Source organism: Vombatus ursinus, unplaced genomic scaffold, assembly GCF_900497805.2.
Source record: "Vombatus ursinus unplaced genomic scaffold, bare-nosed wombat genome assembly UNPS02009132.1, whole genome shotgun sequence".
In the NCBI taxonomy this organism is placed as follows: domain Eukaryota; kingdom Metazoa; phylum Chordata; class Mammalia; order Diprotodontia; family Vombatidae; genus Vombatus; species Vombatus ursinus.
Window position 1 is genome coordinate 4529478 of NW_020948910.1, and position 24312 is coordinate 4553789.

General features: G+C 38.7%; 1 protein-coding gene across 1 annotated transcript; it reads left to right on the forward strand.

Moving 5' to 3' along the window:
- Positions 1 to 1131: 1131 nt before the first annotated feature.
- FUCA2 (alpha-L-fucosidase 2) lies at positions 1132 to 18608 on the forward strand. Its single transcript, XM_027850612.1, has 7 exons — positions 1132 to 1470; positions 4590 to 4777; positions 10913 to 11252; positions 12612 to 12822; positions 13581 to 13771; positions 15916 to 16024; positions 17730 to 18608. The coding sequence occupies exons 1-7, from the start codon at positions 1250 to 1252 to the stop codon at positions 17868 to 17870; spliced, it is 1401 nt and encodes a 466-aa protein (XP_027706413.1). The 5' UTR covers positions 1132 to 1249; the 3' UTR covers positions 17871 to 18608.
- The last annotated feature ends 5704 nt before the right edge of the window (positions 18609 to 24312 follow it).

Genomic DNA, 24312 nt, shown 5'->3' on the forward strand with positions numbered 1-24312 from the left:
CTATGTCAACCTACAGGTTCTTCGTCGTTCAGCGCCATCCAGCCGATTGTCTTGAAGTCCTGCCACTTTGTAATAGAATTCCTGCCAGCAATGCTGGGCCACATCGCCACCTCCTGGACGTTTAAACAAATGACATACTGTCCTGAGCAGATTTGGGGAAGGGAAAAAAAAAAGGTGGTGGAGGGGGTGTGTGTCGGTGGGTGGGGGGTGGGGGGGGGAAGCAGCACTTTTGTGAAGATTCTAAAGACCTAAGCAAAGTTTGGTGCCCAGGGCTTCTTGCCCCAGTGGAAGCTTTTCTCCTGTAACACTTTTGTAGCGATGTAGCCCTCTCCAATCTACTGTTTCAGCAATATTTCTGCCCTGGAAGTCCTTCTGCTCTCAACATCAGCCCCACTCCATGGTACAGGGTAGGGAGTGCTGGATTTTGAGCTCGAGAATCTGTTTTTCAAATTCCTGGGTGACCCAGGGCAAGTCATTTAAGCTCCCTAGGTCTTAGTTTCCAAATAGAGTTGGATTAGGTGACCTGACCTGGAAGGTAATGTTATCGAGCCTTTCTTTATTTAGTGCTTCACATGCTATCTCATTTGATCCTCACAACTGCCATGGCTGGTATGTGCTACTATTATCCTCCATTTTACAGGTAAAGAAACTGAGATTGAGAGGTTAAGTGACTTGTCCATGGTCATACAACCAATGACTAAATGCAATATTTGAACTCGGGTCTTTCAGGCTCCAACTACAGCACTTACTTACCTAGTACCCCACCAGGGCTGCATCCAAAGTATCTTTCTCCTTTAAACTTACAGTCCTTTCAGGTTGTGATATTCAAGTCAAGCCAAGTCTATAAACATTTATTAAAACCACCTACTTTATAAGAGGCTCTGTTGTGAGTCCTGGGGATACAAAGAAAGGTCAAAAACAATTGTGACCTTCCTCAAGAAGGTCACATTCTAAGGGGCGGATATAACTGGCAAACAAGCTTGCTGGAGATATAAGGGATAAAAACACAAGATCTTAATGCCCAAATTATAAAACAAGCTCGTAGCTGTGCCTGCAGGGAAGATTGCTCAAGGGCGAGCCTTCCCCTCTGCGCTCAGAAAAGAGGCCTCCCTCTAGAGTCAGGTGACAGACGACTGGTTTAAAGGCGGAAGAGGGAACGGAGCGGCGGCCCGAGTAGCGCAGGTTTAGTCCTCCCTGAGTGGTGGAAGCACTGCTTTATTTGTTGCCGCTCCTCTCCGGTGGAGGGAACATGGGTCGGGGCCAGAGGCCGGCGGCGCGCCCGGCTCTGCTGCAGCTCCTGCTGCTCCCGCTGCTCCTGCCAGGATGCTCCGCAGAACCCAAGCGCTACGAACCCACCTGGGAGTCGCTGGACGCCCGCGAGCTCCCCGCTTGGTTCGATGAGGCTAAGTTCGGGATCTTCATTCACTGGGGCGTATATACCGTGCCCGGCTTCGGAAGCGAGTGGTTCTGGTGAGCGCGCCTCTGTTTCTTTTTCTTGGTCCTCTTTTGAATTCTGCTTCTCTCTCTCTCTCACTCTCCCTCCCTCCCCCTCTCTTCTTCTCTCTATCTCCCCCTCTCCCTTCTTCTCTCTCCCTCTTTCTCTCCCTCTCTCCCTCCTCTCTCTCTCTTCCTGTCTCTCTCTCCCCCCCTTCCTCTTTCTCCCTCTCTCTCCCTCTCTTTCCCTTTCTCCCCCCTTTCTCTCTCTTCCTCTCTTCTCTCTCCCCGTCACCTGTACACTTTCGCTACCTCTTGGATGCCACCCCTCTGCTGCTCATCCCTTTTACTCCTTTGTGTCCCACCTGTTCTTGCTGTAGTCCTCCTTTCATCCCAGTATACAGATAGTTAATGATGCTGTGATTTTTATTGAATGCTGTATACTAATTTTTATACTTTTTTCTCCCTAAGACTTCAAAAGCATTTTTCGAATATCATCGAATATCATCATTGGTCCTCACACAAACCCTTTGTAGGGAGCAACAGTTAGTATTAAGTGCCTACTATGTGCTAGGCACTGCAAAACTGTGGGGACACTAAAAATTTTTTTAGAGACACAAAACACCAGCCCTTGCTTTGACTAGGAGCTTACATTCTAAGAGGGGAAATAATCTCTGAGATAAGGTACTATGGTGGTGGTGGTGGGGGGTTGGGTTTGAAAGGCCTTATGCAGAAAAGTTGGATTTGATTTGATTCATGAAGGAAGCCAGGAGACTAGAAACGAAGAGACACAGTGTTCCGGGTGGGTGTGGGTGTGGGTGTGGCAGGGGAGGGGGCTTTGAAAGACCTCGTAAAGAAAAGTGGGGTTTGATCTGAGTTTTGAAGGAAGCCAGGAGACAAGAGACAGTGTTTCCAGGCTCAATATATGGGCAATGCCTTGTGTGAGGACCACTAAGTAAGCCAATGTAATCAGATTGTCCAGTAAAGATGTAAGAAGACTGGAAAAGACAGGCGATAAAGGAATTTATATGCCAGAGGATTTTATAGTATTTGATCTAGGGGATAATAGTCAGCCACTGGAATTTATTAAGTAGGGGTGTTATGTGGTTTAATTTGTGCTTTTGGAGGATCACTTTGGCCACGGAATGGAGGATGGCCTGATGGGATATCCTCTTATCCAAATAGGAAATTTGGGACAGATAAATGGAAGAATGGCTAATCTGGGACTTAAGTATTTGTCTCCCATATCAGAGATCGGTTATGGTCTTGGAAATAGATAGAGGCGGTGGTCTATCTACTGCGCCACCTAGCTGCCCCCTTTGGTACTTTTCTTGACAGAAAATTTACTTTTATGGATTTAGGGCTGGAAGAGACCTCAGAGTTAATCTTGTCATAGAATCATAGGACCGAAGTAGGAAGGGACTTTCAAGGCCATCTAGACCCAAACTTTCATTTTATATTTGAGGAAACTCAAGACTAGGTAAGGTATATGGGGGATGAGGGTGTGGGGGGGGTGGTTCTAGGGTCAGATAGATAAAGTGATTTTTCTCGATGTAGCTGCAATGTATGATTGGGTCTTCCTTTTGTGAGACATTTCTTACCGAGTTTTATAGTTACAGAGGTCTCATGATGCTTCTTCCATTTTCCAGTATCTATTTCTTTGCTACTAATCAGAGTGGAGGTGCAAGAAATAAACACTGAGATAAGGATCAATTTATTAAAAATCATTTGGTTTTATTTCTACCAGTTATCACTCCACTTAGTCAAAACTGTAATAAGTGGCATTGCCAAAAAATACCCTTAAGTAAACTTGTCTAAAGACACAAAACACATATCATTCTTAAACTCCTTTATGAAAATGGACAGGGTGGTAGGAGGTATAAGCAAAATGTTGTACTTTATGGGATAAATGGATTTTTCAAGAGAATTGGAAGGTATAAGGAGGGGCAGCATGATTCAGTGAAAAGAGCCTTGAATCTTGAGTTGGAGCACCTGAATTGTAATCTCTGCTCTGTGGGGATTCTTCCACCTTTCCTGAAGTCACTTCTCCTTTCTGGGCCACAGTGCCCTCATCTGTAAAAATGAAAGAGTTGGATTAGATGAACTCTAAGGTTCCTTAAAGCTCTAAATCTATGATTCTATGAGTTATGCTGCATATGAATAGGCAGACCATTCAGAATAAAAAGTTTTTTTTTAAGGGGGGGAAGGGTAAACAAAGAAATCTATTTTATTTGGATATTAGTCTGGATCATTAGAATATTGAAATGATATTTCTTCACTATGTAAAGGATCCATATAAACCCTCTAAGGGCAGGGATTGTTTCATTTTTGTCTTTGTTCCCTTGCACTTAGCAAAGCAACACATAGTAGGCACTTAATAAATGCTTGATTTCGTCTGTGAAGTTATCCCCTTCACCAGAGAGGCTTACAACAACTAGAAGAGGGAAAGGGGTATTTATTAAGGACCCACTGCGTGTCAGGTACTGTGCTAAGTGCTTCACAAATATTATCTCATTTGAACCTCCCACCAACTCTGGGAGGTAGATGCTGTTATTATTACCATTTTACAGATGAGGAAACTGATGCAAAAGATTAATTAAGTACCTTACCCAGGTTCACACAGCTAGTAAGTGTCTGAAGCTAGGTGTGAACTCAGATGTTCCTTATTCTAGGCTCAACTCTCTATTTAATGCACCACCTGGCTGCCTCTTAATATTGCCACAAGGACCGTGGATGGTTTTGACTCTAAAGTTGCTCTAAAAATTCAACTAAATTCAACAAGCATTTATTAAGTACGTTCTGTGGGCCGTGTTCTGGAGACCGGGGGTACAAAAACCAAAACCCAACGTCACTGCTCTTAAGGATCTTATATTCCTCACCTCGTGGCCTCTGTTCTGATGAAGAACCTTTCTGAGGTTATTGGAGCAGGCTATATCTCTGGACAGACACAAAGTCCAAGCCTCTACTCAAAGCCTTTCCAGTTTGGTAGGATTTGCTAGTGTTGGCAGAGCTTTCCACAATTCAGGGTTACCTCCTCAGGATAATCAGCAGGACTTTAGACTGGGAGAGAAAAAGGGAGATGAAAATTAGTAATTTTAATACCATCATTCAATTGTTAACCATGAGTACTAGAGGTTTTCTTTTTCTCACCTTAGGTGGTATTGGAGACAGTTAAAATTACCAGAGTTTGTAGCCTTTATGAAGGCTAACTATCCCCCTGGATTCACATATGAAGAATTTGCAGTGGAATTTAAAGGAACATTTTTTAATGCCAGCACCTGGGCAGATATCTTGGTGTCCTCGGGTGCCAAGTACGTTGTTTTAACTACCAAACATCATGAAGGTGAGTGAAATACTGAAATAAGGCATTTGTTAAGTGTCTATTATGTGCCAGAAACCGTGTTAAGTGTTGGCATACAAAGAAAGGGGCAAAAAAGCTGATAATGCCTAGGGAAGAGTATAAACCACCACCTTAAATTTTTTTTTGTTACTGTAAGCAAAATATTCACAAGAAATACTAATAAATAAATGAAGATGGGAGAAATCTGTCAGTAAAAGCTAAAATTTAAAATATTTACATTTGGATTGAAGAGGTTTCAGCTAAATAAAAACAGTGCCTTTGCTGTGTTTTTTTCTGAATCCATTTGTTTACTCATCAAGGTCTTCAAGGTCTGTTGAATTTATAAAAATCATGCAGATTTTTCCAAATTTCCTTGTATTCCTGATTTGCTGTTTTCATATTATAATGAGATTGGAGTAGGAACAAGGGTAGAGGACTCACCAGATGGGGGTGGAGGTCTCTGAAGAAATAAACCTCCAGTGGCACCTAATTTGTTCCCACTGGTACCAGAGAGTTCAGTGGCCCAGTTCCGTGTCCAATCCCACCTCTGACACCAATTAATGTCAGCTGGACGGAACTGGCCTCTCACCTGTGGGTGGCCAGAGCTGAACAAAACAGGCTAGCCAAAGATAGTCAGGAATCAAACAGAAGTTTAATTTGAAATTGGGAGAAATAGCTTTCAAGCAAGGACACCTGTGCTGAAGCCCCACCCCTTAGGGAGGGGAGATCTCTGTACTTATACCAGTGTCTATGAAGTGAGCTGTAACTGTGACAATGAGGGGGTAACAGCAACAATAAAACAAGTTTGATTCATAAAAGGGCTTTATGACCAGAAACAATTCTGGGATTTTGCTGTGACTGAGAGAGTGAGTGTAAAGGATTGTTGTTATTCGAACTCAGGGCACATCTTGCTTGCTGGGCCTTAGCTCTGGAAAACAGGATGTCTGTCTTGACAATAATGAAATAGTTTACCACTTCTCCAGCTCACTTTACAGATGAGGAAACTGAGGTAAACAGGGTTAAGTGACTTACCCAGGGTCACGTAACTAGTAAGTGTCTGAGGCCAGATTGGAACTAAGGAAGATGAGTCTTCCTGACTGCTACTTTATCTACTTAGCCATCTAACTGCCTTTAATTATTTAGTGTTGTGTAATAGTGGGCAACTAAATGGCTTAGTGGGCCTGATATCGGGAAGACCTGAGTTTGTCACTGCACTGATCACAGTTTTTAAGTCTTTCCAAGTTGTCTGCCCTTACAATGATGTTTTTATATAAATTCACCTCCTGGTTCTATGAATTTCACTCTGCTTCAGTTCATACAAGTCTTTCCATATCTCTAGCAAAATAGTTTTTCATTACACTCTTATGCCATAATTTGTTCAGTTATTCCCCAACTGATGGATAACCTTTTAGTTTCTACTTCTTTGCCTCTACAAGAAGAGCTGCTATTAATACAGGTCCTTTTCCTCTTGGATCTTTTTAGGGTATAGGCCTAGGAGTAGTATTATTGGGTCAAAGGGTAGGTATGGTTTAATAACTTTTGGAAAATAGCTCCAAATTACTTGTGAGACCAGCTGGATCGATTCACAGCTTTACCAGTAGCAGAGGTAGAATGTGTCTGATTTCCTGTAACACCCCCCAAACTTTGTCATTTTCCTTTGTCATCTTTGCTAATCTGATGGATGTGAGGCAGAACCTTAAAGCTGCTTTAATTTGTATTACTCTGATTATCAATGATTTAGAAGATATTTTCATCTCTATTAAAAGATTTCTTCCTTTGAAAACTGTGTCTATATCCTTTGATCATACATCAGTTATTCTTATAAATTTGAATCAGTTCCTTATATATCTTGGAAATGAGATCTTTATCAGAGAAACCTGCTACAATGATTTTTCACACTTAATTTTCCCTGCTAATTTTAACTGTATTGGTTTTGTGTGTTCTTTTCTTTGTCCTTACCACACTAAGTGGGGGCTTTGGGTTTATCAAACACAAGGCTACAAGGTTTGTCTGATTTTATATGCTGTGTCCCTAATCTGTTTCAGTGGTCAACCTCTATTTTTTAACATACCAAATCATTCTGATGATTACTGCTTTGTATTATAGTTTGAGATTTTGTACACTACGAGGCCCCCTAACTTCCCACTCTTTTCATTATTTCCTTTGAGATTCTTAACCTTTAGTTTCTCCATTTGAATTATTCTTTTTTTTTCCTAGTTCTTTAAAGTAATCCTTTGATAGTTTCAGTGGTATTATATTGAATCAAGTAATTTAGGTAGTATTGCCATTTTTATTATATTAGCTTGGCCTCTCTATGAGCAATGAATATTTCTCCAATTACATAGATTTATATTTCTGTAAAGAGTTTTTGGTAGCCTTTTAGACCCACCACTACTAGAGTTGCCCTTTCTCCTTTTGCTTCCTCTTTTCCCTTCCCTTCTCTCTTTTGCTTCCCCACCATTCTCCCTCCGCCAGCAAAGGCACCAGGAGTTGTCTCCTAGCTTCCAACTCCTTTCTCCAGCTAGTTCTAGAACCCATCCCAGCTGCTTAACTGTTCACCTCTGCCAGTTAGTTTGATGAGATGTCACCAATTCTTTTCCTTCTTGTGGAAGAATGATGAGGAGGAGGATCACCAAGCCTTACTGTCCATTCAACCACTGTCTTCTACCGTTCTCCAAGCCTTACCATCTGCCCTATGGATCCCCAGCACTGCCACCTGGCTTGCTGATACAACCTCAGTAACCCTGGGCTTTGCCATCTGACTCACTACCCCTTTAGGACAGCCAGCCTTTTTTATCCTCTCTATTGCTGAACTTTCTTTTGTATGTTGTCTCCCTCAGCTAAAGTGAGGTCTTTGGAAACAGACTGTCTAGCTTTTTCTATTTATTACCCCATCATTTAGCACAGTGGTTGGCACAAAGTAAGTATATAATAAATGCTTTTTCATTCATAGTCCCATCAGTGGGTTAGCTGTGTGCTGGCCAAATTGCTTACCAAAAATTTCTTTAGTCTATATCCCCACCAACAGTTGGATATGTTTCCTTGAAATGTTGCCAACAACAAATTTTATAATTTTTTTTGCTACTTTTGCCAATTCTGTGGGTGCTATCCTAAGGTTGTCTAGATTTTTCATTTCTCTGATTATGTAAAAAACTATGGTTATTTTCTCCAAAAATGGTCAGTTCATGTCATTATAATTGTAGTTATACAATTATAACTATATAACTGTAAGTGTATCATGTCTTTACAATTCTCAATGTCATTTCTTTATCTGACATAGTTACCACAAATGTTTTTCCCAATCTTTTTCTTTTCTTATTTTATCAGTGTTGCTTTTTGTCATGTAAAATCTTTTTCTGTATAAACTCGTGGTATTTGGTATGAAGTATGACTATAAACTGATCTTCACCATGTAGTTATGAGCAATTTCCTTATGAAGAAGAAAATAAAGGAAAGTCATCCATTTTGAAACTATATTTTTTCAATGGAGAAAAGAAATGAGAGACAATTATCATTTCTTTGCAAGTTAGGGAGCCAGTTTCTGCTGTTCATGTTCACACTGAACCTGAAAGTATAATGAATTCAGAAATGTTGTGCCCTCAAAAAAGAGTAGGGAGAAATAATTTCATCTTGTAACAGACATATAATGAAGATATTTTGTAGGCCATCTTTAGGAGTTCAGTAGAAGAATGTGAGTCCTATAAGGGGAAAGGATCATTTCTTTTTTCTCTTTGTAGCCCCAGCTCTATTTTAGGGGCCACAATGAATTTCATTTTCACAAGTTTCTTCTAAAGGATATTCTTTCCATAGAGATTTATTTTTAAGATGTCTTTGACTTGTGAATATTTTGATTTCCTGGTGGTGTCTGGTTACCTCCCCAAACTGTGTTGCACGTTCGCAGTGAGCTGGGTTTTTGTTTTGTTGTTGTTCATTCTTCATTCTTGAAGAGGACCAATAACATCAGAAGGTTTTGATGTTTTGACTTGTGAGTTGGATTTAAGTGAGGCAGGGCTGTGAAAAGTCATCAGCCTTACTCTCTCCTCCAGAGTCCTTGGAGTACAATGGCAAAACATAGGTCAAGACAACTGGTGATGGCCCCTGCTGAGTTTTTAGCATTTGTATCTAGTGGGCTGACAGGTGATAGATAATAGATTCTTTGGGACTCATGCTGTCATGTACAGGGGATGTAGCTGCTGAACTCTCTTAGATGGGTAAACCACAGTGCTTGATGTTATTAAGCTAAAGATCCCCATATGGTAGACATTTTGGACTGCTAAGTTGAGAGACTTTAGGTGGGATTTTATAAATATCAGTACTGCATTGAAACCTACTATAATTCTGTGATCTTCAGAACAAGAAGACATTTAAAAATTTTCCTTGTTACAAATCAAAAGTGAGGCAATCCTAGAGTCTATTTTTACTCATAAAAGTTGAAGAAAATACCGCTTTCCAAGATGCTTGATGTTCCTCTGGCACCAAAAAAGTGTCTTTCCTTTGGATCTTAATGAATATCAACAAATCTGATTCTCTCTTTAGGAGACCCAGGGAAATTTCCAAATCTTCTATATTATTATACAGAAGTTTTGGAGGAGTTTATGTTTTATGTCTCTTTATATAAAAAGACCAGGATTTAGTAGGCTCTTTTCAGGTATGAATTATTCAAAAGGGCTAGCAAAATGGCACACAAAATTGTTTTTTCATTCACTTAGTTTTATAGAAAATTAAAATCAGTAACTTCTACTGCAATGCTCATAACTACAGGGTATTACAAAATTAAATATAATGTCTGCATTTCAAAGTAGAGCATGTGATAATGCAGAATGATTGGGAAATGGTCCTCTGTTTAGTTGAGTTTTGGTTTAACTGAGGTTTACCTCAGTTTGGCTATCTAAATTACCTAAATTTGGCTTGCTAAATTTCAGAAAATTGGAATACAAGACGGTGAACCTTTCAGTGCCTCAGGCAGGACTATGGAGGGGTAGGGAGGGAAGCTGAGTGAAGTGGGATGAGGGCTCCAGCAAGTTGATCAAAATCTTTTGGTTGCTTTTGAATCTGTAAATCATTGATCTCTAAATCAGCTGCTAAGTCTGTGTTCTCCTTTCCTGGCAATAACTTAAACAGCATCATCTTCCCCTTCCAGAAATGATCCCAAGGCCGAGGATATTAAAAATAGTTCTTTATCAGGCAGTAGGGCAGCTATGTGACACAGTGGATAGCGCGCTAGGCCTGAAGTCAGGAATACTTGAGTTCAAATCTGGACTCAGACACTTACTAGCTATGTGATCCTGGGCAACTCACTCTATCTCTTTTTGCCTCAGTTTCTTCATCTGTAAAATGGGAATAATCATAGTGTTTACCTCTGAGGGTTTTTGTGAGGATCAAATGACATATTTGCAAAGTGTTCTGCAACCTTAATGAGTTATATAAGCGCCAGCTATGATGATGAGGATGATAAGTCAAAAAGCCTATATTAAATACCTACTTTGTGCCAGGCACTGTTACGTGTTGGGGACACAAAATGCAGATCCTGCTCTCCAGGACAACATGTAAACAATTGTGTACAAATAAGATCTCTCCAAGATACAGACAGGATACATTAGAGATAATCAGTAGAGGGAAGGCACTAAGATTAAGGAGTACCAGGACTTTATCTGGCACTCAAGCAGGAAGCCAGGAAGTGAGGATAAGGATTAGAAGAATTAGGCTAATGCTTTTTTGAAGGTCTCTGATAGAAGCTTGTCATTTGTTCTTTTGTATACAAATTGAGAGTAAGGGGAAAAAGAATAAAATCTAAATTAAAAAAAAAAACTTGGATTCTGTACAAATAAGAGTTACTATGAACAAGATACACATTTATTTATACCCAGTGAGAGGCAGTATGGTGTAATGGATAGTGAACATCAGGAAGAGTTTAAGTACTTCTGTTTACAGGCTCAGTAACCTTGATAGCTCAGAGCCCCAGGCAGCTTTATAAAGTGGTAAATAACCAAGAATGGCTAATCTGCTTTGGTAGAAGCAATTTCTGTTATCCTTTTGCAGAGGAAATCACAGTGATCCATACAAAAAACAAAGCAACATATACACTGCACAAGCCAGAAGTATTTATAAAGATTTTCTGTTTCCCATTCTGTTTTTCAGGTTTCAGTCTCTGGAAATCTAATAATTCATGGAACTGGAATTCTGTTGATAGGGGGCCAAGAAAGGACATTGTAAAAGAAATGGAAGTAGCCATTAGAAATAGGACCAAGATGCACTTTGGCCTGTACTACTCCCTTTTTGAATGGTTCAACCCCCTTTTCCTTGAGGATCAAGCTAATTCTTTCCAGACAAGATATTATCCACCCTCTAAATGCTGGCCTGATCTCTATGAATTAGTGAACACATACAAACCTGAGATTCTTTGGTCCGATGGTGATGGAGATGCACCAGATACCTACTGGAACAGCACTGGCTTCTTAGCCTGGCTGTATAATGACAGGTATAAAAGTTTATAGGTTTCTATAGTTACTATGAACTCTTATCATTAAATTGGTAATATTTTAAGTTCCTCAATTCCTGTTTTTTTGGTGATGAGTCAGTGTATACAATGTTTCCACATTCTTGTGTCCAAAAATCTTTGTCTTTTTTTGAACCTTTTGTCCATCACCTATCAGGAGGTTAATAACATGCTATGTTATAGCATGTTAATAACATGCTATAGGTCCACTGGAGACATAGTTGGTCACTCATTACATTGATCAGAGTTTTTAAGTCTCTCAGAGTTGTTTTCCTTTATAATATTATTGTCTTTGTATAAATGGTTCTTATGGTATTACTCATTTCAGTCTGCATCAGTTCACACTACCCAGGATTCCTTGAAATTGTCCCATTTGTCATTTCTTATAGCACAATAATATTCTACTGCGTTCTTATAATACAACTTGTTTAGTCATTTCCTAATTGTCTAAGAGGTAGTCTATGGTATATACCATCCCCCCACCTTAGTTCTTTGCTTTTTTTTTCCTCCTTTAGGATCAGAAAGTTTCTTTTGCTTACAGTGTTTTCCTCCCTTTATTGTCCACTGTTTTATCACCATCCTTCCTCCCCAGACCCATCCCTGTTTCCTTGTTCATTCTGGTGTTTCTATACCAAACTCGTGTGTGTGTGTGTGTGTGTGTGTGTGTGTGTGTGTTCAATCTTTTTTCTGTTTGGAGAGGAGTGAGGTTCACCTGAAGCACACTTCCTCCATCCCTTCTTCTATGTTTATTTAGTCTTCTCATGTACTCCACTTATGAGAAATAGTAAGCTCCATTTCCTTCTTCCCCCTTTGTATACTGCCTTTTATCCTCCCTTCTCATTTTCTTTTTCAAAGTGGTAGAACAGAAGAACCATTTTGCCCTTTAGTAGAAAGAACTCTAGATTTGGAGTCAGGAGAGTTCTGGCCTTGACACCTCCACCCCTGCAGCTATGGGCAAGTTATTTAAATCTCTGATTCAGTTTCCTTATTTATCTAGTAAGGACAAAAATAACACTGACCTCACAAGGTTATTTTGAGTGTTAAATGAAGTGATGTATGTAAAGTGCTTTGCAGACCTTAAAGCCGTATACAGATGCCAGGTATTACATGGGAACCTTTCTGTATAGTTTTGGATAGCATTAAGTAACAAAAGCTCCAAATCACTTGCCCAATGTAGATTACAACTGGAAAAAGTGAAGAGGACTGGATAAATCTGACTTACAGTCATGAGTTTCTAAACCAAAATTTCCCATGATTTTTATTGTCAAAACATGAGTTTCTAAGCCAAAATTTCTCATGATTTTTCTTGTTATTAAAATAGACTGTATTTTTCATTTTTAGCCCAGTTCGGGATACAGTTGTAACCAATGATCGCTGGGGCCTTAATAACATCTGCAAGCATGGTGGCTTCTTTACCTGCAATGACCGTTACAACCCTGGATACCTCTTGCCTCACAAGTGGGAAAACTGTTTGACAATAGACAAGGAATCTTGGAGTTACAGGAGGGATGCTAAACTCTCCGACTACCTCACAATTGAAGAAATAGTGGAGGTATGGTAAAATATACACTAACTACTGATATGGTAGTTGTGCAAGGCACTAGACACAGGAATCAGGAGGTCTGGGTTCTGGTCTTGGCTTTTTCACTAAGTGGGTTGTGGGACCATGGCCACATTGCAACCTATTTGAGTCTCAATATATTGGATTAGATGACCACTAAGGATTCTCCAAACTCTACAATTCTAGGCTTAATGTTTTCCTACAGTATAACTCAAAGTGGAAAACTGCTTTGATCCATTAATACAAAGTAACATTTAATTATGAGCATCCATTCATATTTGCTACAGTGGAAGGGCACCTAGCCTGAGAGTCATAAGAAAGATCTAGGTTCAAATCCTGACTTTGCTACTTGCTAGTAATGTGACCTTGGACAAATTATTTAACTGCTTTGAGTCTCAGTTTTCATCATTAAAAAGGGAGATACATTACTTACCTCTATGGTTCATTGTAAGGATTAATGATCTTATGTATGTAAAGCATTGTATAAACCATAAATTGCATATGGATGTGTTATTACATACTTGATGGATTACTACATACGTGTGTGTTATACAAGGAGTTTTAAAAAGGCGCACCAAATATGGAATTATTTTAAAGTAAATAATAATAAATCAACTGAGAATATTTGCAAAGTGCTCAGCACAGTGTCTGGCACATAGTAGGCACTTAAATGCTTGTTCCCTTTCCATCTCTTCTCATAACAACAACAATTAACAGTAATGCTACAATTGTACCCTTTAATCTTTTAGCAACTAATGGAAACAGTTTCATGTGGAGGAAACTTTTTGATGAATATTAGTCCCACAAAAGATGGCGTTATTCCTCCAATATTTGAAGAACGTTTGAGGCAAATAGGAACCTGGATGCAAGTCAATGGGGAATCCATTTATGGAACCAAACCTTGGCGAGCACAGAATGACACGATCACACCAAGAGTCTGGTGAGTGGTTTGATTTTTTTTTTTCCAAATACTAGATCTGGGACTTCCTTTACTGGGCCTTCGCCTGGTGAGGGACTTCCTTTACCAATGCAGATGGACACCTTCTCTGTAACTTATAACTTCAGAGGGTTGCCTAGGGCCCCAAGAAGTTAAATGACTTGCCTACAGTCAGAGGCAGGATTTGAACCCAGTTTTCCTGATTTGTGAGGCCATACTACACTATGGGTTAACTAATATAAAATACTGGGTAGAAAGGACTGCTTGACTGCTTGTGTTTGTGAGGTAAGAGAAAATGGAACACTCTTGATTCTGTATACAGGAGGGTAGAGGCCTTTCTTCAGAACAGATGTGCTTTTAAAATCACACAATAAACAACTAAGTGGGCTATAAGATTATTGCTCTTTATCCTGAAAAAAAAAGTCTTAAATATTCAAAGGAGGAGAGAGTAGGTATAGGTGAGGTCAGGTAGCATCTTCTTGGCCTCAGAAAGCACCTGGCCAATATTGATTTGAAGGACTGCCCGTGTGTAAGTGGGATTAGCTTATTCTTTTTGACCTCACAGGGATGAACAAAGGGAAATGGGTAGAGATAATATAGAGAATAATATAGAGAAAATATATTTTGAGGTAGATTAAAATCAAAGCTAACACTTTTGAGTTAAAAAACACGATTTTCAGAGAATTAAAAACATTACTTGTTTTTACTAAATTAAAAAAAATCACTGGTTTCTTTTTATTGTCTTTTCTTCAAAGTTCCAAATCACTTATGTCTCTGCATTGGGCAGTTGCCAACCTGTAGTTCTACTCATCTTAAAATAGATTACCCAATCTATTTTTTTTACCCAACTGGGTATTATTACCCAATTATTATTACCCAATCTGTATATGAGCCTGCATTAAAAGAGATAAAGAAGCACAATAGTCATATAGAATACAGTGAATTCAGAGTGCCTAAACTCAACTGGAATAACTAGAACATGAGTTGGAGCATGAGTCATTACAGTAGCCTAATGTTTAGCCTCTATTCTTATTTGTTGTGTGACTATATGTAGTTATATAGTTATGTAATATGTAGTTAGCTCTTAATTATCCATACTAAATGGAGAGGAGCCAAATAAAGAGACTATAAAATTAAAGGTAATTTTAAAATCATTTGGAATATTTTTTCCTTATTTGCATTTGAATGTAGGAATATCTGATATTCTGAACATTAATTTTTGGATAAGAATCAAGATTTACCATGGAGACTTGACTCAGGAGAAAGTGGCAAGCTTTCAATGTTCTATATTCAGCTACTCCTTTTCCTGCTACCCACTCAATGCTGCTAAAAAGTCTAAACCTAGACAAAGATACCACTAACTAATCTTTCCAGGGACAATTTTTTTTTAATTTCAAAGAGAAGTAAAAGTACAGATCTACCTTACCTAATAGCTAATTCTACGAAGATACAAATTCAAGAGAAAGCAGTATTACAAGGAATAGTGAATGTCACAGGAACAAGATAATAAATAGGAAGTATAATTCTTGGGACATGAAGATCCTACTGCTGAGTAAAGTAGAGCTCTGAACCTGGGCTAGGCTAGGTTTGTGATGGACTGAGGCTCCAGGAAAGTTCAGAGGAGGGTCTAAGGGTTGGGTGGTTGGAAGTGGGAGGAATACAGGGCAGAGCAAATAGGCTAGCTTAAAGGTGGCTTTATGCAGGGGGGACAAAGGGTCAGAAAGCAGGGACTGTTAGACTGCTATCTGGTGATTGAATTAACTGATGTGACATCACAGTGGAATTTTACATTGTTAAGGTGGGGTTTGGGCTATATTCCATTGACATTAATGTGAAATACTGTATATTGGAATCACTTAACATGGAACGGAGTTATGGCTCCAAGAGAACAGTGTGTCAGTATGGTATATATCTATGAACAGAGGAACAATTATCAGCAAGAGCTTGAGAGTAAGATTTGTGGATAAAATTCAGATAGCTAATTCTTTATTTGTTAAGACTTCAGTAAACTGTCTTTAAAAAATAGTGTTTTGATAAAATATATCTAGACCTAACTCATAACCAGGATGCAGGAATTTTTTTAGCTGCTTAAACTTTTGTTTTAATGGTCTCTTCTTTTCCTGCCTACCCTTTTCTTTTAAAAATAGGTATACATCGAAACCTAAAGAAAATCTGGTCTATGCTATGTTCCTTCAGTGGCCGTCATCAAGGATAGTGGTACTTGACCAGCCCATAGCAACTGTTGGGGCAACAGAAGTAAGAAAGAATTTCATTAATCTTTCTATTTCTGTAAATTTACTATGTGGGATTTCCTGATAAAAAATAAATATATATACAATTCCAATTTTAATTTAATGAACTAAAAGGTAGTCTTATATACAAGAGAAATGCCCAATAACTTTATAGTGATTATATATCAGCATTTATATATAAAAATACTTTTTGCCAGACACTTTATTAAGAGCTAGAGATGGGAAAAAAGGCAGAAACACAGTCCTTGCCCTTAAGGAGCAATTCTAATGGGGAAAGAAAATGTGCAAAAAAATTGTACATACACAATTTATACAATTTAAATGGAAAGTAGTCTCAGAGGGAAGGCACTAGCAGTGAGGGTTCAGGGAAGATGGGAGGAGGAGGACTGGGAAAGGCCTCTTGCAGGAAGAACTGGATCAGAGTCTTGAAGGAAGACTGGGAAGCCAGGAGGCAGAGTTGAGGGGATTGGAACTGGATAACGAGGGCAAAGGCACAGAGTCAGAGAGATGGAGTATAGTCTTCAAGGAAAAGCAAAGGCCATTGTAGCTGGGTTGTTGAATATGTGGAGGGTAGTAAAGTATAAGACTGGAAGGGTTAGAAGAAGCCAGATTGTAAAGGACTTTAAAAGCCAAACAGAAGATTTTATATTTGCTCTTGGAGATAATAGGGAGCCAGTGGCATTTGTTGAGGAGAGGAGTGACGTGATCCGATCTGCTCTTTAAGAAGATCACTTTGGCAGTTCAGGAGTGGGTTGGAAAAGGGAGAGGCTTGAGGTAGGGAGGCAAACCAGAAAGTCATTATAATAGTCTGGAAGTCAAGTAATAAAGGCTTGCACTGGAGTAGCAGCTGTGTGAGTAGTGAAATAAAGATGTATATGAGAAATGTGAAGGTTAAAGCGGTAAGACTTAGCAACAGATTGGCTTTGTTGAGTATGTGCACATAAGGATTGGGTAACTTAAGTGATCATACAAGTAAAATAATTTTTTGAAGCCTTTAAAAATTTGGGTTCAATGGTAGTCATTTCAAAGAAAACTAAAATTTTAAAACAACCATAATCATATGAATATAAAATATCCAGATACTGCTTTGCAATATAATTAACAATTAAGGTTCCTTTAAATTAGATCTTTTACTATATTTTCCAATTTGATGGGTAGGAGGTGACTACTTCAATTAATTTACATTTCTTCTTTTGAAAACTATTAGCTCATATCTTTTGACCACTTATGAGGAGTTGTTCTTGGTCATATATGTGTGTGAAAATTCCCTAGGTATCTTTGATGTAATTTTATCATATGTTAGATAGAAATTTTTTAAGGGACTCTCCATCCTTTATATGTTAGTAGCTGGGGGCTGAAGCTATTGCTCAAATCAATATAGTTGGATAATCATTTAAAGATTATTACTGTTTCCCCTGCCCCACTTAATACTATCATAAAAGGTTGCTCTGTTTGCCCTGTCTGGTTAGTAGTACACATCTCATTTAATGAACTTAGGATGCAACATTAAATTACTAATATGAGTTCACCAAGGGGACCTGGCTCCATTACCAGATACAGAGTGTCTACTTCAGGGTGGATGGGAGAATTATCATTTTCTGTTAATAAATTTGGTGTTTTTTAAAGGAAAAAATAAAAATAATGAAACTGAAAATGGATGAATAAAAGCAATGCACTTCCGGTGATTTTTTTTTTCAACTTAATTGCAGGTGAAATTACTGGGTTATGAACATCCACTTAAATGGACTTCTTTGCCAAATCACGGAATAGTGGTGAAACTTCCAGAGCTAACCGTTGATGAAATGCCATGTAAATGGGGCTGGTCTCTAGAAATGAAAAATGTAAAGTGAATGATGCACACTCATTCTCAAGTTTAAAGTTTGCCTACATTCTGCTCTTTGTGGAAGAGGAAGCTGCTACAAGTGAACGTAAGGCTTGAATCCCTTCACGTTCAGGACAAAAAGCAAAATGGAGAACCAGGAGAAGAGCCAAAGTAAACCAAAGAGTAGAAGTAATTATCTGGTTGATAAGGGTTTGTTTTAACCCTGAATTTCCCAATTAATTGCTTCAGTTTTCTAACATGCTTGGTCATCAGAGACTTGCTAGACTTGTTAGATTTGTGGGGGGGGGGGAGGGAGAGGGGAGGATTTTAAAGGGGATATTTGTTTCCTCAAATGAACTGGCAATTGATATCCTAGAAATCAAATGATTGTAATCATGTACAGGTAATTTGTTTTGCTTTTCACCATTTTTTCTTAGCTTTAATCCTTTGGACAAAGCTCATCTAGGGCTAATTTAAGGCCCAACTTCTGACTCTTCTGTTAGAAACCAAGAAGGCTATTGTTCTGATGTTGTGATCAGAAAAAGTATACTTCATTCTGACACAGGTTCATCATTAACTCAAGAAGAAAATTAAGAACTTACTACTTTTTGTTGCTGACTGGACTAAAGTGAATAGCTAGAGATAAGGCCTCATTTTGAATGTTAGATGTTTTCGATTTGCCTATTATCAATCAAATAAATCAGCTACTGGCTACTTTATAATTTGTCTATCCAGAGTTACTGTAATGAAAGAACATTATTTTGTACCTTTGTTTTGATGGAGTTATTTTTTTCCTAAATAAATTTCTGCTTTAGGCATGATAAAGACATTCTAATATAATATGCTGATATATTTTAGTTTAAGAATAAAAACGTTTTCTGGGTTTTCACAAACAACCGGTAATTATAAGACTATGTCAAAAAAAAAAAAGCACCAAGAATTAGAGTACATTTTGGGATACACTTCATAAATACTAATTTGTTCTCCCTCAAAGTCCTTCTAACAGTATTCTCCTTACAGTAAACACACTGTGAAAAAATCTATAGTACATCATACAAATGCTTTGGCAGGGAAGGGACCAGTGTTGACAGTTGTCCACTCATAAAGTGTTGCTAACTTTTTGTTTGACAGGGAATCTTCTAGGCAAAAACCTATTAGTAAGGGAAGGTACTATATTTATTTTTAGTTCTCTCTTTGTGTGGGAGTGTATAGGACAATAAAGAGCTTAAAATTTTTTTAGATGTTTACAAATGCTTGTCTTTATTGGCCAGACATTGCTTTCAGTAGATAACCCAGAGAAAACAATAGGTAAATATTAATAAAATATTATTAAATATTAACTGTTCAGTCCCTATGAAGACCTTTTAAATACTTGAAAGATAAATGCAAACTGGGAAATCATACTGAAAAACAAAATTTTATTATAATAACTAACTTCACATAGCACCTTCAGAAAAGTACAGGTAGCTTTTATATTATGCTATTGTCCAATTTTTTCCTCAAATTACCCTGAGGTACTTTGTTATCAATTTAGAAAAGACAGCCATGTTAAAGGAAACAGTCAATTAATATTTATTAAACATCTATTATATGCCAGTCACTGTGCTAAGCATTGGCTTAGCACAAAAGAATAAAAGAGTACCTGCTCTCCAGGAGCTCAGAATCTAATGGAGATGATATACAAACAATTATGTACAAACTAACTATATAAAGGATAAATGGGAAACAATCAACAGAGAGAAGGCCCTGGAATTAAGGAGAAGTCTTTTATATTTGATCCTAGACGTGATAGGGAGCCACTGGAGTTTGAGTACATGGTCAGACTTGCACTTCAGGAAGGTCACTCTGACAGCTGAGTGGAGGATGTACTAGAATGCAGAGAGACCAACGAGCAGGTTGCTACAATAGTTCCAAGTATGAGGTTGTGAGAGCCTGCAATAACATGGTAGCAGTATCAGGGGAGAGAAGGGGGATGTTACAAATGAGAGATGTTACAGAAGTAAAATGGACAGGCAACACATTGGATTTGGTGGGGAGAGAGTTAGGAGTTGAGGATGACACCTGAGCTACAGTAGGGCTAAAGCCAACAGGATCTCTACACTAAGTCTGATACTAATGTAGTGAACCCCCAGGATTGCAGGGCCACTGGTCAAGCGGCAAACTAGCATTGATGGGAAAAATGGAGCAGGTAAGTGATTCTGTGCTAATCAGTATACAACCTGGGTGGGATAGGGAGACCCACTCACACAAAATTTTTTTTTAAAAACTGTGTTTTAAAGCTAAGGATAATTAATTTCAAGCATATCCTTTGTAGTCTAGTTGTCTTCTCTATAGATGGCAACTATTTCAGGTGATTTCTGATTCAATTATCAGTCCTATGTTCTTATTGATCAAGACACACTTACTTAGTGTTTCATATTCTCTCCAGATGCTAAATTATGTACAATCTGGTTGTCCTCGATATATATCGAGAAGAAACTCACAAGTCACTATTTTATATATATTTACTTGGCTCTGCTCAAAAATAATTCTGCCTTCACTCTCATAAACCCCTGGAGTTGGGGAGAACTGGGTTTAAATCCCACTTCAGATAAGTCATGTAATCTCTCAGTTCCTCAGTTACCTTCCTGAGACTTGGAATTGCAGAACAGTTGCAAATCTGTGCTGTGTTGATAGAGGTAGCTTTCTCACGGGGAGTGCTCTGTACCAATGAAATCACAGGCCAAGACACACATAGGTATATTTGTCCTGGTCTCTCATAGTCAAGAGAAGGTCACCCTCTTCTTTAATGTTCCCTAGTTATTTTTAATTAACATTTATTTTCTCCAATTATGAAGCATTTATTTTTTTTCCCTAACATCCTGCCCCTCCAAGAAAAATAAAACCCTTGTAATAAACATAGTCAAACAAAACAAATTTCCACATTGACTATGTCCCCAATCACCTCTATCAGGAGATGGATAACATTTTTCATTATCAGGGCATGACCTCCTTTTTCTTAAATTTTATTTTTTTCAACAAACAAAAATCTCTACTTTCCACTTTCCCCCTACCTCCCCAACTGGGGGAAAAAAACCCATAATAAAACCCTTGTAACAAAGGTGTATAGACAAATTCCTGCACCAGCCATGTCAAAAAAAAGTATGTTTCAATTTATACCCTCGGTCCATCACCTCTGTTAGGAGATGGGGAGCATATTTCATCACGAATCCTCTGAAGTTGTGGCTGGTTATGGTACTGAACAGAGTTAAGTCCTCCCAGGTTGTTTGTCTTTACGATGTTGTTATTGTATAAATTGTTTTCTAGGTTCTATTCACTGTGCATCAGTTCATAACATGTCTTCCAGGGTTTCTATGAAAGTGTTCCCTTCATAATTTCTCACAGTTGAATAGTATTCCTTTCCATCACATTCATATACCATAATTTGTTCAGCCATATTTCAATTAATGGGCACCCCCTTAGTTCCCAATGCTTTGCTACCTCTAAAATGTTTCAACTTTTGTACGCGATTCCTTTTTCTTCTTTCTTTGATCTCGATATTCTGACCTACTTAGCTCTCATAGTCTCCCCTAGTTAATTTTAAGATTTTGGAGAAGAGCTTTCTCTTGAAGGCTCCTCACTCAGCTTCTGGACTAGCCTGGGCTCAGAAAATCACAGAATTTCAGAGATAGAAGGTACTTTAGTGTCCATACAGTCCATCCCACACCTGAAAAGAAATCACTTCTACAATGTACTTGAAAAGTGGTTGTATGCTTCCCTACCGTCTACAAACATGTCCATGTCTCGCCATCCTTAAACAACTTTTCACTTGATACGTCTATTCCTGCTAGCTATTGTCCTATTATCTCCTTTTGTGGCTAAACTCCTTGAGAAGGCAGTCTACAAGAGGTACTTTCCTTTTTTAACTCTTTGCAGTCTGGCTTCCAACCTCATCACTCAACTAAAACTGCTCTCTATAAAGTGACTACTGATCTTGACAAATCAAATAGTTGTTTCTCAATTATCATACTTCTTGACTTCTCTGCAGCCTTTGACAGTGTTGAATACCTTTTCTTCTTGATATTCTCTTTTATGTTTTTGTGACACTGTCATCTCCTGGTTTGTCTCCCACCTGTCTGATGGCTTCTTTGTCTCCTTTGCAGGATCTTCACCCACACTGTGCCTGGTAACTGTGGGGATCCCCAAGGCTCCATACTAGACCCTCTTCTGCCTCTATACTATTTTACTTGATGATCTCATCACCTCCCATGATTTCAATTATCATTTCTAGGAAGATAACTCTCAGATCTACCTGTTCAATCCTAACCTCTTTACTGACCTCCAGTCTCGCTTCTCCAACTGTCTTGAATGGGATGTCCTTAAGATATCTTAAAAGTGTCTATTCTGAACTCATGCTTTCCCCTAAAACCCTCCCCTCCTAACTTCCCTACTACCATTGAGGGTCTCATTTCTCCTTTAACTCTGCAACTATCTTGTTGCAGGCCTTTATCACTTCATATTTGGATGATTGCAGCAACTTCCTCATTGGTATCCCTGCCCTGAGTCTCTCATCATCTCCAATCCATCCTCCACTTAGCTGTCAAACGGACCTTCCTACAAGTGCAGGTCTGACAATATCATCTCCTTATTTAATAAACTTGAGGTTCTCTATCACCTCTGTGATCAAGTATAAATTCCCTTTTAAAATATTTAGTAACCTGGTCACTTCCAACCTTTCCAATCTTCTTACATCTTACTCCCCTGCACACCTTCTATGTTATACAGTGACCCTGGCCTCCTTGATGTTCCTCCAATAAGACAACTCCTATCTCCCAACTCTGGTGGTTTTCAATGCTTATCTCCCATGCCTTGAATACTCTCCCTCTTCATTTCAATCTTCTAACTTCTCTGACACCTTAAGGTCTCAGCTAAAGTCCCACCTTTTGAAAGAAGGCCTTCTTGTTCCTCCTTAATCCCAGTGCTTTTTCTGAGTCTACATCCAATTTACCCTATTTATAGCTTGTTTGCATGTTGTCTCTTCCATTAGACTGTGGGCTCCTTGAGAGCAGAGACTGTTTTTGCCCTTCCTTTGTATCCCACAGTGCCTGATACATAGTAGGTGCTTAATAAATGCTCAATGAAGGGCAGCGAGGTGGCGCAGTGGATAAAGCCCTGGAGTCAGGAGGACCCGAGTTCAAATCCAGCCACACACATTTGACACTTACTAGGTGTGTGGCCCTGGGCAAATCACTTAACCCTGACTGCCTCACCAAAAAGCAATCAATCAATAAATGCTCAATGACTGAATTTTCTTGAAGACCTCCACTGAGATTTCTCACTATTTCCCAAGATAGCACATTCAACTTCTAGATACCTTTAAGTGTTTGGAAGTTTTTTTTCCAACAAAAAGTCTAGATTCATTTATCTGTTTTGTGTTTCACCTGCTGCCCTCCAGACACTTGCAGATAGTGATTATGCCTCCCACCTTGAGTCTTCTACAAGCTAAACATGTCCCCATGTATTTCACCCAGTTCTCACTTGGCATGAACTTAAGTCTCTTCACTGTTCTGCATCCCCTCTTCTGGATACTCTTCAGCTTACCAATGTCCTTTCTAAAAGGGTGGTACTCAAAACTGGAAGGAAGGAAACAAGAAGTTATTAAGTACTTACTACGTGACAGACAAAAGTAAAACAGTCTCTGTCCTCAAGAAGCTTACATTTTATTAGAGGTGGGTAGGAATGATGTGTACACAGGTAAACAAAATATATAAAAATTTTATCCAAAGTAATTTTGTGGAAAAGCATTGGCAATTGGGTGGATAAGGGTAGGTCTCATGTAGGAGACAGCACTCGAGCTAAGCTTTGGAAAGATGGATTCTATGAGAAAGAGACGGGGAAATGGATTACAAGATGGGGTGACACTGGGTGCAGTAACAGAAAGAGAACATATATATGGGGAATAGTGATGATTTTTACCCAAGTCATTTGTAAGAATTTTAAATAGCACAAGGCCAAGTACTGACTTCTGGGACACTCCACTGTGCTAAAGTGCCTTGAAATGATTTATGACTATTCTAGGTCCAGCTCTTCAACCACTTCAAAAGTGAATTTCTACCTATTGCTGGTCACCTGCACTTAAGAGAACTGAAGGACATACTAATGACAACTCACAATTATAAATCACTTCAAGGTTTACAGACCTCTTTCACCAGCACAATCCAGTGAGATAAGTAGTCCAAATGATAGCACCTCTTTTTAATGGAGAAGGAAACTAAAGCTTAGAAAGGTTAAGTTTCATAGTTATGATCACACTGCTGGTAAGCTTTGGAGGCAGGATATGAACCTAACTCTCCTACTTTCAAGTCCATAGCTCCTTTCATGAGTTTGTCATTAACCAGAATAAGAATAGCTAATGCTATTAAGAGATTTCAGTTTGCATCATGTCATATAAAAAATAGCTCATTTATTTCAACTCTATCTCTAAATAAAGA

Bases quoted from the DNA above. Each gene is read 5' to 3' on its own strand.
- FUCA2 (XM_027850612.1), top strand. From the start codon at position 1,250: ATGGGTCGGGGCCAGAGGCCGGCGGCGCGCCCGGCTCTGCTGCAGCTC. The intron at 4,778-10,912 runs GTGAGTGAAATA...TCTGTTTTTCAG, and splicing joins AACTACCAAACATCATGAAG to GTTTCAGTCTCTGGAAATCT. The intron at 13,772-15,915 runs GTGAGTGGTTTG...TTTTAAAAATAG, and splicing joins ACGATCACACCAAGAGTCTG to GTATACATCGAAACCTAAAG.